The sequence below is a fragment of the Poecilia latipinna genome, unplaced genomic scaffold (genome assembly GCF_001443285.1).
Source record: "Poecilia latipinna isolate Pla-1442-1.1 unplaced genomic scaffold, P_latipinna-1.0 Scaffold4252, whole genome shotgun sequence".
Lineage (NCBI taxonomy): Eukaryota > Metazoa > Chordata > Actinopteri > Cyprinodontiformes > Poeciliidae > Poecilia > Poecilia latipinna.
The window spans coordinates 5,074-20,634 of record NW_015116868.1 but is presented as its reverse complement, the minus strand read 5'-3'; the positions used below and the strand labels follow the sequence as shown (position 1 = coordinate 20,634).

At 39.3% G+C, this 15,561-nt stretch overlaps 1 protein-coding gene across 1 annotated transcript in view; it reads left to right on the top strand.

Moving 5' to 3' along the window:
• Window positions 1-14,729, top strand: part of LOC106942405 (ryanodine receptor 2-like) — a 20,855-nt gene extending 6,126 nt beyond the window's left edge. The window contains exons 2-16 of the mRNA XM_015025674.1: window positions 833-968; window positions 1,061-1,156; window positions 2,359-2,477; window positions 2,734-2,867; window positions 3,069-3,310; window positions 4,690-4,882; window positions 5,211-5,415; window positions 5,515-5,619; window positions 5,883-5,986; window positions 6,524-6,607; window positions 7,446-7,605; window positions 9,370-9,517; window positions 11,746-11,849; window positions 13,044-13,148; window positions 14,467-14,729. Of these exons, the coding sequence (XP_014881160.1) occupies window positions 836-968; window positions 1,061-1,156; window positions 2,359-2,477; window positions 2,734-2,867; window positions 3,069-3,310; window positions 4,690-4,882; window positions 5,211-5,415; window positions 5,515-5,619; window positions 5,883-5,986; window positions 6,524-6,607; window positions 7,446-7,605; window positions 9,370-9,517; window positions 11,746-11,849; window positions 13,044-13,148; window positions 14,467-14,475 (1,941 nt within the window). The 5' untranslated portion in view covers window positions 833-835 and the 3' untranslated portion in view covers window positions 14,476-14,729. The remainder of the gene's footprint in view (window positions 1-832; window positions 969-1,060; window positions 1,157-2,358; window positions 2,478-2,733; window positions 2,868-3,068; window positions 3,311-4,689; window positions 4,883-5,210; window positions 5,416-5,514; window positions 5,620-5,882; window positions 5,987-6,523; window positions 6,608-7,445; window positions 7,606-9,369; window positions 9,518-11,745; window positions 11,850-13,043; window positions 13,149-14,466) is intronic.
• Window positions 14,730-15,561: the final 832 nt, after the last annotated feature.

Sequence of the window (15,561 nt, the reverse complement as noted above, 5' to 3'; positions counted from 1 at the left end):
CCACAGATGGCACACTGCTGCTCTTTCTACATTGTGGCATTTTCTGATAATTTTGTGCGGGAAACCTAAAATTGTGCAGGTAACCGTTTGGATAGCTCAGTAGCAGCACTAAGGGGTTCTTCATTCAGATATCTAAAAATATAATTTTGACTAGTCATAATTAGGTTCAAAACATCTTAAGTTGTAATTACAGATATGTGTCCCATCAAATGAAAAATCCGGTGACGTCATTTGAGATATCTTAAAAGGAATTTTGACTCGTCAAAATGTAATTGAAGATATCTTGAATTATTATTCCTGCTAAGCCAGACTATAAATGCAGATATTTTAAATGACCATTATGGAGAGTCAAAATGTAGTTTTATCTAGTCAAAATGCATTTTGAGATATCTAGAATGTAATTACGCAGAGTCAGATGAAATTGATCTTATGTCAAAACGGACTGCCATAGTAGTGCTTTACCCCTGTGCCACTGCAGCATCCCAAGAGGGAACCTGGTCTTTTGTTCAGGTGATGCTCTGAACGGAAATGAAACAGGAGCTTCCCTTTTATGCTCAGCTCTTTCTTCACCACACCAGACATGTAAATAATAACAATACACTACTGTATTTGGGTCTTGCTGTGTGTTTCTCCCCTTTTGTCATGTTTAGCCCCAGCAACAAAATAAAACTCTGATCATGATATTAAAATCCAGGAAGCAGAAAATAAAATAGAAAATCTACAGCTCATCATTCTGAAGAAAGCAATCTGTTGCTACGTAGTAGCCCAGCCATAAGTACTGTCTGATGCCTTTAGTGAAAAAGAGAAAACTGAACTCCTTGTGTTTGTGTAGGGGATGATCAGCCTGGTGCTGGAGTGTATTGATCGTCTCCATGTGTACAGCAGTGCAGCTCACTTTGCTGAGGTGGTTGGAAGGGAGGCTGCAGAGGCCTGGAGCTCCATCCTCAACTCCTTGTATCAACTGCTGGGTACACACAGTATACATAGATGTGGACAAGCTTTACACACTTGCAGCCTCTGCTGACATCTTGTCTAATCCACCTTCCTTTCTTGTTTCAAGCTGCACTGATCCGGGGAAACAGGAAAAACTGTGCTCAGTTTTCTGGCTCTCTGGATTGGCTGATAAGCAGACTGGAGCGACTGGAAGCTTCTTCAGGTACAGCAGCTTGAACTTCAGCAAGACGTGTGTACGCTTGGTGAGGACAAAAATTTGATCTAGGAGAAAAAGAAACGGGCTTGATGCTTTGTGAGGATTTCACAACATGGAACAACAAGACTTAATTATTAAGATAAGATGATACATTTCAGAGTCCAACTTAATTAAGCATTTTCATTTTCTTCTAGAGTAGAAAGTTATTTTAACATCTTGTTGTGGAAACCCTCGATGTTTGGATGTCAGCTGGGCAAAAAAAGTCATCAGTACCCTGGAATCTAAAATCAGTTTGCGGCTCCAGCTGTGCTTCACAGTTGGAGGAAGAACTCTGTGACTTGCTTATAGAAGTGAACACCAAACTCACTAAGCTAAAAATGTTGTACTCGGATCACAAACCAAGATAAAGCTTTAGAGAAATACTGAAAAAAACAAGAAAACTAAGCAATGTTGGGTAACACTTTATTTGAAGGGGGGTGAATAAGACTGTCATGACACTGTCATAAACATGACATGTCATGAACATGAATAAGCCTTCATGAATATTTATGACTGTTGTCACAAAGCATCATTCGGTAAATTATGACACTTTTAATACAAAGTTGACATTATTCAAAATGTCTTTGTTATGACAACTTGACATTAACCAAGAAATCATTACTGTTTAAACTTTACCTTTAATAACATAGTTACCTAATTTTTAAAGTGCAATCAGTAATACTTTTATAACAAATTTATAACAGTAATGATTTCTTGGTTAATGTCAAGTTGTCATAAAGACATTTTGAATAATGTCAACTTTGTATTAAAAGTGTCATAATTTACTGAATGACTCTTTATGACAACAGTCATAAATATTCATGAAGGCTTATTCATGTTTATGACAGTGTCATGACAGTCTTATTCACCCCCCTTCAAATAAAGTGTTACCCAATGTTGATTATATCTAAAGTTTCCAAAACTTCACTGGACAATTTTGAAGAGTAAAGATGGAGGAAGGCAAGAGACGACATTTTGTTCATAGTGAAACCAGAAGGATTTAAATGCATGCAAAGCAGAAAACTGTGTTTTGGAAACGACATGTTTCCAAGTCAGTTTCTGTTGTGAAACCAACAAACCTAGAACTAGATTGCCTTATTTTGTGGACTTTTCCCTGTGTCAGCAGTTCCTGAGATTTTAAAGATTAATTAATTGATTCTTTTTGCTAGGTATCTTGGAGGTGCTTCATTGTGTGCTGGTGGAAAGCCCAGAAGCCCTAAACATAATCAAAGAAGGACACATCAAATCTATCATTTCTCTTCTGGACAAGCATGGACGCAACCATAAGGTAGTTCACCACTATAGAAGATTATAAATGACATAATCAAATTCCTAAAGCTTCTCATGTGCATTTGGAAATTTGGAAGTCCTTGTAGTCCTTGTAAGTGCTTATTTAGACAGACTTATACTAAGTTCAACAGACAAAAATATGTTTAAAATGTTTGTAATGAAAACTCAGATAAATGCCCTGAAGTGACCTAAATGTACTGATTCAGCTTGGGGAAGAAAGGAGAGCTAATCTGTGGTCTGTTGGTGCTGACCAGGTCCTAGACGTGTTGTGTTCACTGTGTGTCTGTAATGGCGTGGCAGTGCGCTCCAACCAGCACCTGATCTGTGATAACCTGCTGCCAGGAAGAGATCTGCTGCTGCAGACCCGCCTTATCAACCACGTAAGCAGGTATACACACACAAGCATGTGCACGCACACACACACACACACACACAGAAAATTGAACTGACTACAGTGAACTGAAACATTTTTGACATTTTTTTGTGGAGGTTAAAGAAACAAATCCAGTTGTACCTTCAGTACTCTTCCTCATGTTATTGTTGTCTTTATGTTTTCTAATCTTCCTGTCTGCTTTATTTCTCTCAACAGTATGCGCCCAAATATCTTCTTGGGTGTCAGTGATGGCTCTGCCCAGTATAGAAAGTGGTACTATGAACTTATTGTGGATCAGACGGTGCCATTTGTCACGTCTGAACCCACTCACCTCAGGGTTGGCTGGGCCAACACCAGTGGCTATGCGCCGTACCCCAGTGGAGGGGAGGGCTGGGGAGGCAATGGGGTGGGTGACGATCTCTACTCCTACGGCTTCGATGGACTTCACCTGTGGTCAGGTAAGCATTGTGATCATAACCTGTTCATGCAGCATGAGAAAAAACATTATTTCATGTTGTTCTTCAGAATAGTAACCATGTACAGTGATTTGTAAATATGTTCATACACTAAACCACCTAACCAAAAATAAAGGCAAGCAACAACTAAAAAATAATCATCTTTTAGCTTTATTTCTTTATTTTTTATATCTAATTTGGCCTTTGAAGAGAGGCTCAGATGGACAATGTGACAAAAACTTTGGTTATCTTTTTGAAAAAACAAGAAATAAAAGAATTCTATCAAACAGCATACCGTGCTGAGAAATGATGAGAACGAAAGCATGTTCAGGGGCAACAAGACCAGATGAAAGGTAGCATTGTAGAGGTTAGAGTAGAGACAATGACAGGTGAGGCAGAGAGCTAGCAGACTAAACATGGAGACCAAATGGAAGGAAGGAAAGCCAGAGCAGGAACCTCTGAGGGTTCATCAAACTGCTTTACCACAATGAAGAAGGAAAGAACAGTTTGTGACGAATATTTAGGAGAGGTTTAGAGTCTCTGAGATTATAAAATCTTACTGGGAGAGTGTAGTAAAGCAACATAGGACAGTAGATGGAAACAAAGAGGAGAAAAAGAGTATAGGCAGAGACACTGGAAGCTGAAGAAGTGTTCGAGAAAGTTCAGGGACAAGTTAGTGAAGAACTTGGAAAGGACAGCTAAGGTGGTCAGAGAAACTGATAGGAATGTATGTGGTGCAACTTCAAGCCAAAATAGAAAGTTGGTGGTGAAATAAAAAAGTGCTGAATGTAATCAGAGGAAGAACAAGGAAATATGGTGGGATAGTCAAAAAGATGAAGGAAGTAGACTGGGCTTCTGTGAGATTAGATGCCTAGGATAGAGAGCTGTAGCAACAGCAAAGGGGAAGACTTCTGATGAGCTCTATGAGAGGTTAGATAGTCAGTGAAAAGGATCTGCACTGATTAGCTGGGCAGAGGGAAAGAGTTGGAGGGAATGTAGAGCAGGTGGGTGTCAGTAAATGAGAAAACTGTGGTCAGAAAATGGAAGGAGAACTTTGAGGAGGTGATGACTGAGGAAACAGAGAAAGAAACTAGGAGAGATGGAGAGCACAGCTGGTCTGGATGACAACTCCATCCAGACCAGGTATACCTGGACAGGTATGGAGATGTGTGGTGTCAGTGGATGTACAGAGTTTTAGTAAATGCAGTGGTGAAGTAGATGAGCCACACAGTGGAGCACTGAGGTGATGAGCTCCAGCAGCACATTTAAATATCACAAGTCTATGTCCCAGCCAGCTGAGGCAGAGCTCTTGTTTTATATGATCCAGGTCAGATGTTTGACTTAATGTGAGCTGAATCTGTCTCTCCACCGATCCTGTGCAGGCTGCATTGCACGGACTGTTACATCGCCCAATCAGCACCTGCTGCGTTCAGAAGATGTGGTGAGCTGCTGCCTGGACCTGAGCATTCCCAGCATCTCCTTCAGGATCAACGGCCAGCCCGTTCAGGGCATGTTTGAGAACTTCAACTCAGAGGGACTTTTCTTTCCTGTGGCCAGTTTCTCTGCGGGGGTCAAGTTAGTGTTTAAATGGAAATTCTTTTCACAATATTACAATCTAACACATTAGTATGTGCCAGTATGTGGCCACTGCATAATATGTCACTGAGTGTGAAAAGGTAGGCAGGTTTCTATGACAGACTTAGATATAACATCAACCCGATTTTGTACTTCAACCCTACATTCAACTTCCATTTCAACAAGTACTGTGTTATACAAGCCCAGGAATTTAGAGCTGAGCTTCATTACTTTAAATTATTATAAGTTGTTATAAGTTAAATTTCATGATTCCACAATATTTCTTTCAAGCTTGTAAACGTCCCTCCTGTCACCCATGACCCTGCAGGGTGCGTTTTCTCCTCGGGGGGCGTCATGGAGAGTTCAAATTCCTTCCTCCTTCAGGCTATGCTCCCTGTTTTGAGGCAGTGTTGCCCAGGGAGAAACTCAAACTGGAGGCCAGCCAGGACCAGACTGTAGCCAGAGACCTGCTAGGACCCACTGTCACTCTGAGCCAGGCCGCATTCACACCCACACCTGTGGACACCAGCCAGGTAGTGACAAAATAATGCTTTAAAGCCTTGTTACACCCAATCAATGAAGTGACTGAAAGCTGATGGCCCAGCCCCCTGTGTGCGTGTATGTCTGCTTAGATTGTTCTGCCATCTCACTTGGAGAGAATCAGGGAGAAACTTGCAGAAAACATCCATGAACTGTGGGTGATGAACAAGATTGAACTGGGCTGGATGTACGGTGTGGTGAGTATGGAGACATGAGTCTTATTCAGTCAGTTCTGTGGTTAAGGTGGTTGGAAAGGCAGGTTTTAATGGCCAAGGGTAAAAAGTTTTTCTGGAAGTCAAATTAATAAATGTGTGTTTAATTTTGGCCAAGAGCACAAAACTAATTTTTAGCTCTTGGACATGTTCATCCTTTTTACATAAATGCTAACATACTGCACGAGTCATGGCTGTGGGACCAGATGTAATATGTGATAATTTGTTCATTTTTGTGTGAATTGCAGGTGCGAGACGATAACAAGAGGCAGCACCCCTGCTTAGTGGAGTTTTCAAAGCTTCCTGAACAGGAACGAAGCTACAACCTGCAAATGTCTCTGGAGACTCTAAAGTAATGCAGCTGCAGACGCTGCTTTAATTGAAATATCTATGAGTGGCATCCAGTTCTGACAGGGGCAGTGCACTTCTAGATAAAACTTCAGTGGAAATACTTCTGAAAATACTTGCATGTGTTTAGTTTATCCTGGTAAAGATGTGCTTAAAGGCTTATAAAAAATTGTTTTTATGGTAAGTGTAAGTTACCACTCTTTCCTTCAATTGTCTAACTTTGAAAGTTTTTTAGCAACCTTATCATCCTTCTCATTGTGTGTGGTTGCAAAATAAACTGAGGTCTTCTGAAGCCTTTAGTTCTGCTTTCAGTTGTTCTAAACATTTTAATTATGCGTCTGGTAGTAAACATGTTCATTTATGAATATAAGTGTTGTATTAATTTCCTGCTTTGTGACGATCAAAGCAGGAAATGAATTCATTGGATGGTCTTTCACTTTCCAATGAATTTCCAAAACAACTGTCTGTGTCATATTTATACCTCAGGAAAATAAAAGATCAACTTGAAATGTTTTATTGATTTCAATTCTCTGTGTTGCAGAACCTTACTTGCTTTGGGATGCCATGTTGGATTAGCAGATGAACATGCTGTTGAAAAAGTAAAGAGCATGAAACTATCACCAACGTGAGTCATACCCACAATTTGGCAATAGTAGCTGAAAAGCAGTTCACTTCATTTACTGTGTGTGTGTGTGTGTGTGTGTGTGTGTGTGTGTGTGTGTGTGTGTGTGTGTGTGTGTATATATATATATATATATATATATATATATATATATATATATATATATATATATATATATATATATATATATATATATGTCCTCACAATGCACTTTACAAGACAAAACAGATTCACTCAATTACATACATTCCAATTTTATCTTTGTAGAAATATCCTATAAAATGCTGTCAGGTGTGTTTTATTATGCTAATTGGTAAAACGTCTTTCTCTCCAAGGAGACCCAGACCACATTGAGTCACTGAGTTTGCAGCAATCTGTCAAACTGAGCATGTACTGAAACGTAAGAAATCCCTTTAAACAGGAAGAAACTTCCAGCAGAACTCACCGCTGATTAGAGGTCAGCTTCTGCTGAGGGCCTGAACAGAGACAGAAAGAAACGTGATATGTTAGGCCTGGGGTAATTCTTATGTCTAGGAGAATGTCATTAGTTAATTGCAGTAGCTCTTTTAAATGCTAAATAGGAGAGTAATACATTGCACTGCTCTGAGCCAGTAGTGCAACATATGGAGAGAAAAAGGAAAATGGAGTGAGCATACTGACATACAGCCAAAGGAACAACTGATCATTCTAGTTTCATGTGATCAAACAAACCAGCTGAACACTTAGAGGATCAGGATCAACAGTAATTTTCCACATTATTCAGAATAAAAAAATACCTCAGGCTCTTTAGTTACCAAGCAGGTTTGTCTGACAGTGTTGTCCTCCAACCCAATCTGTGCAGGTATGAGTTGTCCAGTGGCTACAAACCTGCTCCTCTGGACCTGGGTCACATCAAGCTGACTCCCACACAGGAAGCAATGGTGGACAAGCTGGCTGAAAATGCCCACAATGTCTGGGCAAGAGACCGAATCCGTCAGGGCTGGACTTATGGAATCCAGCAGGTGAGAGACCAACTTGTGGAGTTGGGCCTTCTCTGCCCATTTTAGCTGAAAAAATGATCAAGTGTCAAACATTAAAAAACACAATAAGGCTATGCATGATAAAAACCACTTGCATGATATAAAAAGATTAACTATTGTGCTTCCGTTCTGTCTACACAAAAGCTTTTAATAATAAATGTTTCCCACATAATATTATAAATGCAGAGAAAATCTGAGCGGTTTATCTGCATTTTTGGAGGAAGAAGCTGGATGTAGTGATGATGGAGAGGGAGCTGGTTCTACTGAAGGGCTGCAACCAGATTTATTTGAACCAGATAATACAAGAAGCAACGACGACTCCAAGGTTTCTGCTGAGCAAGAGTCCGTGTCTGTGTCTGCATGGCTGCTGTTTTAGCCTGATGCTAACTGATGATCCCTCTATGCAGTACAAGATTATAGCGAAGAAATATTAAACAGTTATCAGAAGTAGAAAAATCGAACTCAAAATGTGGAAATGGGAGGAACAGGAAGGCTGGTTATTGAATTCCATGATCAAAATATTCATATGTTGGAACACACACAGAACTTCCTTTTAAGTAACTGGATTATTTGAGTTAAACTAGGATTAAAATGAAATTACTGAATGCTGATAAACAGATTTATGAGTACATCATAAATCTGTTTATGATGTACATTAACAGATTTATGATCTGTTTATGTACAGATCATAAATCTGTACTCATACAGATTTATGAGTACATCATAAATCTGTTTATCAGCATTCAGTGATTTGGAGGCGACAGATGTCCTGCTCCAATCTTTCACCGTCTGACTCTTCCTCCCCAGAAACCTTGGAGTCATTGTTGCTTCTTGTACTATCTGGCTCAAATAAATCTGGCTGCAGTCCTTCAGTAGAACCAGCTCCCTCTTCTTCATCTTCACTTTAAAAGCCTTGCAGAACAAAACTGTTTTTAACAGGTTTTCTAAAGGGTAAAGTCTGTAAAGTGAAGCTGCAATGGAAAACAGCTCCAGAGTCCAGGAGCAATAGACTCCTAAATGTAGTTTTTCACCTCATGTCATGTAAGCTAACAGCTGAGCGGAGAAACAACCATCCTTTTACTGTTACTTGAAAAAATATTTCTTCCCTGTAAGGGGCAAATTATTTTTCATAGCTCTGAATCAGTAATTACTCCAAAACAGAAACAGACAGAAATCGTCATGGAATTAACACTGAGGAAGATTTTAAACATTATTCACCAGTAGAGACATAGTCACATCCTCTGCACTCGGTGAGTAAATATGGAAGTCATTGTTGTTCAGGTCGAATGAGCCTAATCACCAACCTTCTTGTTGTTTTTTCTTTTTATCTTATGCATTTTCAGGCCATTAGCATGGCCACTGAGACCTTTTTCTCAACAAAGCCAATCCTGTTCATACTTTGTTGACTTTTTTACCTTTACATTCAAACTCCCCTGAATCCAATGGATGTAAAAGCTCTTGCATTGCGTCTGGAATGTTTGATTTATCCCTTTGATGACTAATGTAATATTTCCTCAGCTCTGTTTACTGATTCTCCTCAGAAACTAATCCACTCCCAGCCCCTCCATTGGTAGGGATGTCTCACACATTGAAAACCTCTGCTGTGAGTCAGCAGTTTTCTGTCTCGGGTGATTGACTCACTTGAGAGGAACAATATTTTATAATTAGCTGCCATTGCACTAAAGTGTTGTAAAAACATAACAGAATTTGTTATAGTTGACTGTCTTAACTTTTCTTCCTTGTCAGGATGTGAAGAACCGGAGAAACCCTCGCCTCGTTCCATACATGCTGCTTGATGAGAGAACCAAAAAGTCTAATAAAGACAGTCTGAGAGAGGCTGTTAGGACTCTGTTGGGCTATGGATACAACCTAGAAGCTCCAGACCAGGATCATGGTACAACTCCCAGCTGATGCTAAATGTTTTCAAGCTCAATATTTTCAGTAAAAACATTTTAAAGCAAAATAAATGTCAAACTTAATCAGAAGTATAGCATATCAGAGGGAAAAATGCGATATATATCACAATATGATAGTCTAGTCCAGAGGTTCCCAAACTGTGGGGCGCGCCCCCTAAGGGGGGCGCCGTGTCATTGCAGGGGGGGCGCGGGAAGCCGTCTGGATGAAAACAAAACAAAACATGAACACTGTATGCGCTGGGTTTTTACCCAACTCTCTGTTATTCCTATGTCAATTTGATACAGTAGAGGCTTCCACACTTCCCATATTTGTGTCCTCTGTCACTTTTATCAGCAGTTAAAACTGTTTAATCCATAGTTAACATGTTGTAACCTGTTTTTCTGAGCCGCCTTTAAACGCAACATGAGCGCTACGACGCTCGCGCTGGAGGAGACCTGCTGCTGGGCGGAGCTACGTAGGTTTGTGTTAGAATCACGGCAGCAAACCAGCAAAACGCAAAGAACTTTTCACAGTTTTTACCTCCAAACTAACCGACTGAGTTGAGTAAAGCTGTTGGATGCAGGTAATAATGACTAGCTAATATCAATACAGAACCTTAAGCTTAACAAGTATCTTGTAGGCTATGATGTTGGTGTCTATTTTCAGCTACGTACATTCATTTTGCCCCCCAAAAAGTCAATGCCTCCCCCCCCCCATCACACACGTCGTTTCAACCAGACAGCCATTTGTAATCCATGGGGGGTGGGCGCAGAAAATGTTTGGAAACCACTGGGGGGTCGCAGAAGAAAAAGTTTGGGAACCACTGGTCTAGTCCCTCCAGGATGTTACAATGGTTTTTCTGTGATTGTTTGGCCTAAAATGACTGATTTTGCTGCATTTTTTCAAAAGGTTGCAGTCAAAGTTGCGCATGTTATTAAACTTTATATTTGCCACAGCTACTGAAAGAACACTTTCAAGTTGAAATATAATCTTTAATGCAAATCAAATCATGTCCTGAGGGGTTGTCACAGTGCAAATGAATAATTCCATATTGATCATTAAAGTTAATATGAACTGTTTATGGAAGTAAACCCTGCAGAACATCTGACAATGGCTTTTACAACAACAAAAAATAGGCAGATGTTAGCGTTTAGCAAAGGGGTGGGCGACTCCAGGCCTCCAGGTCTGGTGTGCTGCAACTTTAGCTTCAGCCAACCTGAGTCAAATAATGAGGTCATTAGCAGAACTGGACTGCACTTAGGAGGTGATTCAGCTATTTCATAGAAGTGTGTTGGACCAGGGAGACTTCTAAGAGTTGCAGGATACTGGCCCTGGAGGACCAGGATTGCCAGCCCTGGTTTAGCAACATCCAGCTTACTGAGGCATGTTTCACAAAAGCTAGATAGTGAATTAAGCTAGGATTTTCCTAGATATCCTGGCTTAATTCGGTTAAGCCTTGATGCGGTTTCACAAAAGCAATAGCACATGACTTACCATGGTGATTTATCTTGTGCAGTTAGTGTGCTCTAGACTAGGCTAACAGCCAGGCTTAGATCATCCTGGTTTCCTACCTGTTCAGTCAGCAGTCACATCAATCAGAAGCCAATGAGTTTTCTCATTGGTTTGTCTGTTTTGGTTTGTTTAAAGCTGTAAAAATTCCTCGAATGATTCGAGTATCTCGATTATTAAAATTCCTAGTAGAGGCGAATTATGTTCGTAGAAGCTTTGTTAAATTACTATGTTTCTGGCCGGGTGATTATTTGTGTTGCTCAATGCTCTGACTTGGTGAATTGATGAACGCTGAGTCAAATTTTCAAGCAAAACATCCAGTTTTCAAGTTCAGTCCAGGGGGATTGCATTGATTGATGATATCCAACTATTATCGTTTTTCGAGGGACCAATAAGCATCCTTAAACTGACTGGCGCCATGCATGGAATATAACAGCTTTTCTCTTCCTGGAGTTGCTGCCTACCCCTTTGAGATCTCAATTTGATATAAGGAGCATTATAAATAAAATAAATTATTATTAATTTCTTAGCATTTTGGTGGTGTCCTCTTCCACTTATCAAAAACCTTAATAGGCTCTGTTATTGCTAGAGTCAGCTTCCACTGTATCTTGCATAGTGTATTTAACCTGAACATTGTTCCATCATGCAGTTATGAGACTGGTTGTTTAATTGCCTCCTTCTTATTCAGTGTACCTCCTTCCTTTTCTAACTCTGCAGCTGCTCAGTCTGACGTCAGCAATATGTCTGCAGAGAGATTTCGCATTTTCAGAGCGGAGAAGACCTACTGTGTTAACACTGGGAAGTGGTACTTTGAGCTGGAGGTAAGAGAGAATGATAAAATCATCACAGAAATGATAGTGATGGTGAATCTTTTAATAAGCAATAACTGAAATTGACTATTTGGCTATTATTTCTGATAATCAGGTGGTGTCCCAAGTTGTGCTAAATCCTCATATTAGAAAAGTCACTTAATGCTTGTGGGCATATTTGCTATGTAATTAGAGTCAAAGGAATTAGGAATTTTGAAATTATGGATATTAAGGTTCCATGTCATAAAGGCCCGTTTTGAGGACAGTGAAATTGAACTTTCAATATTGAAAAAAAGGAAATTCTGACTTCAAACAGAGGGCATTATAGCCCTGTTCAGACCTGGTCCAATGTGCATCATAACTAATCTGTACATCAGCACCACAAGCAAAATTCGTCCCTGACGAATCTAATCTGGTCTGTACAGAGTAACTGAATCTTAGCTTTGTGCTTGACGAGGAAATAAACCATGCAGCTCCTTCAGAGAGCGGGCTGTCCGCTGAGCAGCCAGCAGGTCAGCTGATGTTCCTGTAACAGCTCAGATACTCTAAATCTCTTGAACTACGCTATTATTCAGACCCTAATATGGCTGAGATTAATCTGAGGCACATCTTTGAGGAGTTATTTCAGGCTCTTTATGAACTCACCTGTGTGGTTTTAACAGACTCAATAATAGAGACAACAGCTCAGCATTAGCACACAGAGACTTGGAATCATTAAACACCACAGTAGAGCAGCCGACAGCTCACTGGAACAACTTCAGTAGTCAAGGCACATTGCACTGTGTAGAAATGACTGGACATCCCACAGTGTAACATGTGATCACAGCTTGATCAATCGGCAAACCCCCCCCCACATCCAACTGCATTTCAGAGATAAATTCATTCATGGGACAAACAAACAAATATCCACAGGACCGTATAATTAGTTTAGATTAATTGTTTTGCAGTTGTTTACACATTTGTTTTTAGTTTCTAACAAGAGTCCTGCTTGAGGGGAGTCACTTCAAGTCAGTGGGGGTCCCTGAATGTCTCCCAGGACGGATCGTATTCAACTCACAAAAGTAACATGGATACAGTGCTTTTAGACCTGCATTTATCGTCCAATCATCTAGAATGCATGTTGGTGACAGATGTGACCAAGGCCTGTGACTTGAGCTTCACTTCTTCTGCACTGCATTCCTAGATTGTTCCTGCTGGTTTCTTTAGGTACTGACAGCTGGAGAAATGAGGGTGGGCTGGGCAAGGCCAGGCTGTCTACCAGACCAGGAGCTGGGATCTGATGACCAGGCCTTTGTCTTCGATGGTTTTAAGGTGATGAATGAATGAATGGATGGATGGATGGATGGATGGATGGATGGATTATTCCTAAATGTGGCTGTGATGTATCCCAAACAGGAAAAAAACTCATACCTGAAACTACTGAATCCTTTTTTACCATAAACACAGTGAGATGTAATTGAACAGAAGTTCCCTTCCCCAGGAGACCTTGAGAGTCATCACGATACAGAGAATCATTTGAAAGCCACTATTGTGAAAATGTTGTGTTGGAAATCATGATTCCAAAAACATATAACTCAACCACATCGCCTTCCTGCATTTTCCATGTTAGCACACATAGGAGTCAGTTTGGAACAACTTAAAACTTTGAGTTGACTTTCTATAGAATTTAGTCAGAGGTTTGAATTATTTATTGGACAACTGAGTATTAAGTAAGAGTGACTCAAATTCACTTAAATTTGTCTTCAGCAGTCATTTTATAATAAGGCAACCTCAATGAGCCGAAGAATTATCATCCATAAACATAAAAGTACATTTGTGTTCATGAAGGTGTACAGTGTCGAGAAGAATGGTATGATTGGGCTTTTCATGCACTAAGTGTAGGGCAGTAGTTCTATTGAAAGTCCATTAAAAGTGCCAACTTTGCATGATTTTGTAAATTATGATAATTTAACGCAAAGTTCACCTTTTTAATGGATTTCACTGCAACTTTTAGAGCAACTTTGCATTAAAAGTGTCATTATTTACCGAATGACACGAATGAATGTTTATGTTCATGACAGGTGTTATGTCATGTTTATGACAGTGTCTTGTCAGTCTTATGCACATCCCTTTTCCCCTTGAACCAAACATTTGAGCTGCAATTAGTTACATCCACCATCTTCTACTCTTTAAGTCTAACAAATTCCGCAAGTTTTAGATTTTAGGATAACGTCCCATTCACACTAAAAGTTGAGCAAAATTCATCGTAAAGTTTAATAAAATTCATCATCAGATCAGAAATTTTTTTCATGCAATTTGAAGCAAGAATTTAAATTATTCAAAAGTAAAATAAGTAGTTATTTTAACTTGATATTGTGAGTAAAATAATAGGGAAATGTGTGCTCTTTAACTAGGCGTGGGAAGTTTTTTTTAATATTGTGAAATAATTTGGTTCAAATTTCAGCATTAAGTTAAATCTCACAATTGTAGATTAATGAACTTAAAAATAATATTTAGACAACTTGTGTTTTGTTGTTAAATTAACTGCTGAGTTAAAACTAATACAATTTTCTTGCTGGCTTAAATTGCATTTTCAAGGCAGCAGGTGGACGTTCATTTCCAAGTTAAACCACCTTGAAATGTTTTACAGTGCACCTAATTCAGGCTACCACCACCTATCTCCACTTTGAAAGGAAGCTTAAAGTCTGGTTAACCAAGCACTGGTGCACCGGTTAGTTGAAAAGTCTTTTGTACACTTTGGTCTCCAGGAACTCTTATACTACTGATTAACTCTGGCCAGCAGTTTGTCTTTAAGGCAGGTAGGTGTTCACCATGTCATGCACTCTAAAAAGTGTTTTTTGGCTGTAGTTCATCTTATGGACTTATTTACATCTCACTTAATTCATTTAGTGTTGATAACTTACTTTTTGTGTTAAATTAACTTAAAAGTTACACATTTAACTAACTTAAATTAACTTAAAGGAACTTTTTACTTTGACTTTATTTGAAAAAAATAGCATTCGATGCCAGTTTCATATCCTATGTCTGACCAACTCAATATATTATGATCATCCAACTTAATTCATTACGTTTAGCCAACTCAGTTCAGACAAATTTAAGTGAATTTGAGTCACTCTTACTTAATACTCAATTGTCCAATAAATAATTCAAACCTCTGACTAAATTCTATAGAAAGTCAACTCAAAGTTTTAAGTTGTTCCAAACTAAAATACTAAAATATCCAAAGTTACATTATCACTCACATTTCACTTAAAATGCAGCTAGAATTTAAATGATTACAAATGTATGTTTTAACATGTTCTTTAGTTCTTGTACACTGAAAAAAGAAAATAGTTTATCCAACTTAATTTATTAACTTGGTTTAACTTAATATATAAGAGGAGGAAGACATGTAGCAAAGATCATCAGGCTGGAATCAAACCTGCGATGGCCGTGACGAGGACTAAGGTCTCCGTATGAGTTGTGCATAATCGCTGTGCACCTGGTTGGTGCTGTGATGGCACAGGATCTGTACCTGGTGACATCAGACGTAGGATACCAACACGGCATTGAAGTCAACTGAAATAATTACGTTTCAATTAAGTTCATTGAAATTTAGAGTGCACTCCTAACGCAGTCTAAGAGTACACTTCTTAGAGTGCACTCTCAAAAGTGTAATTGAAACAATTAAGTTCAATGCTGTGTTGGTATCCTCCATCTGACATGATGATGCAAGTTTCACCAG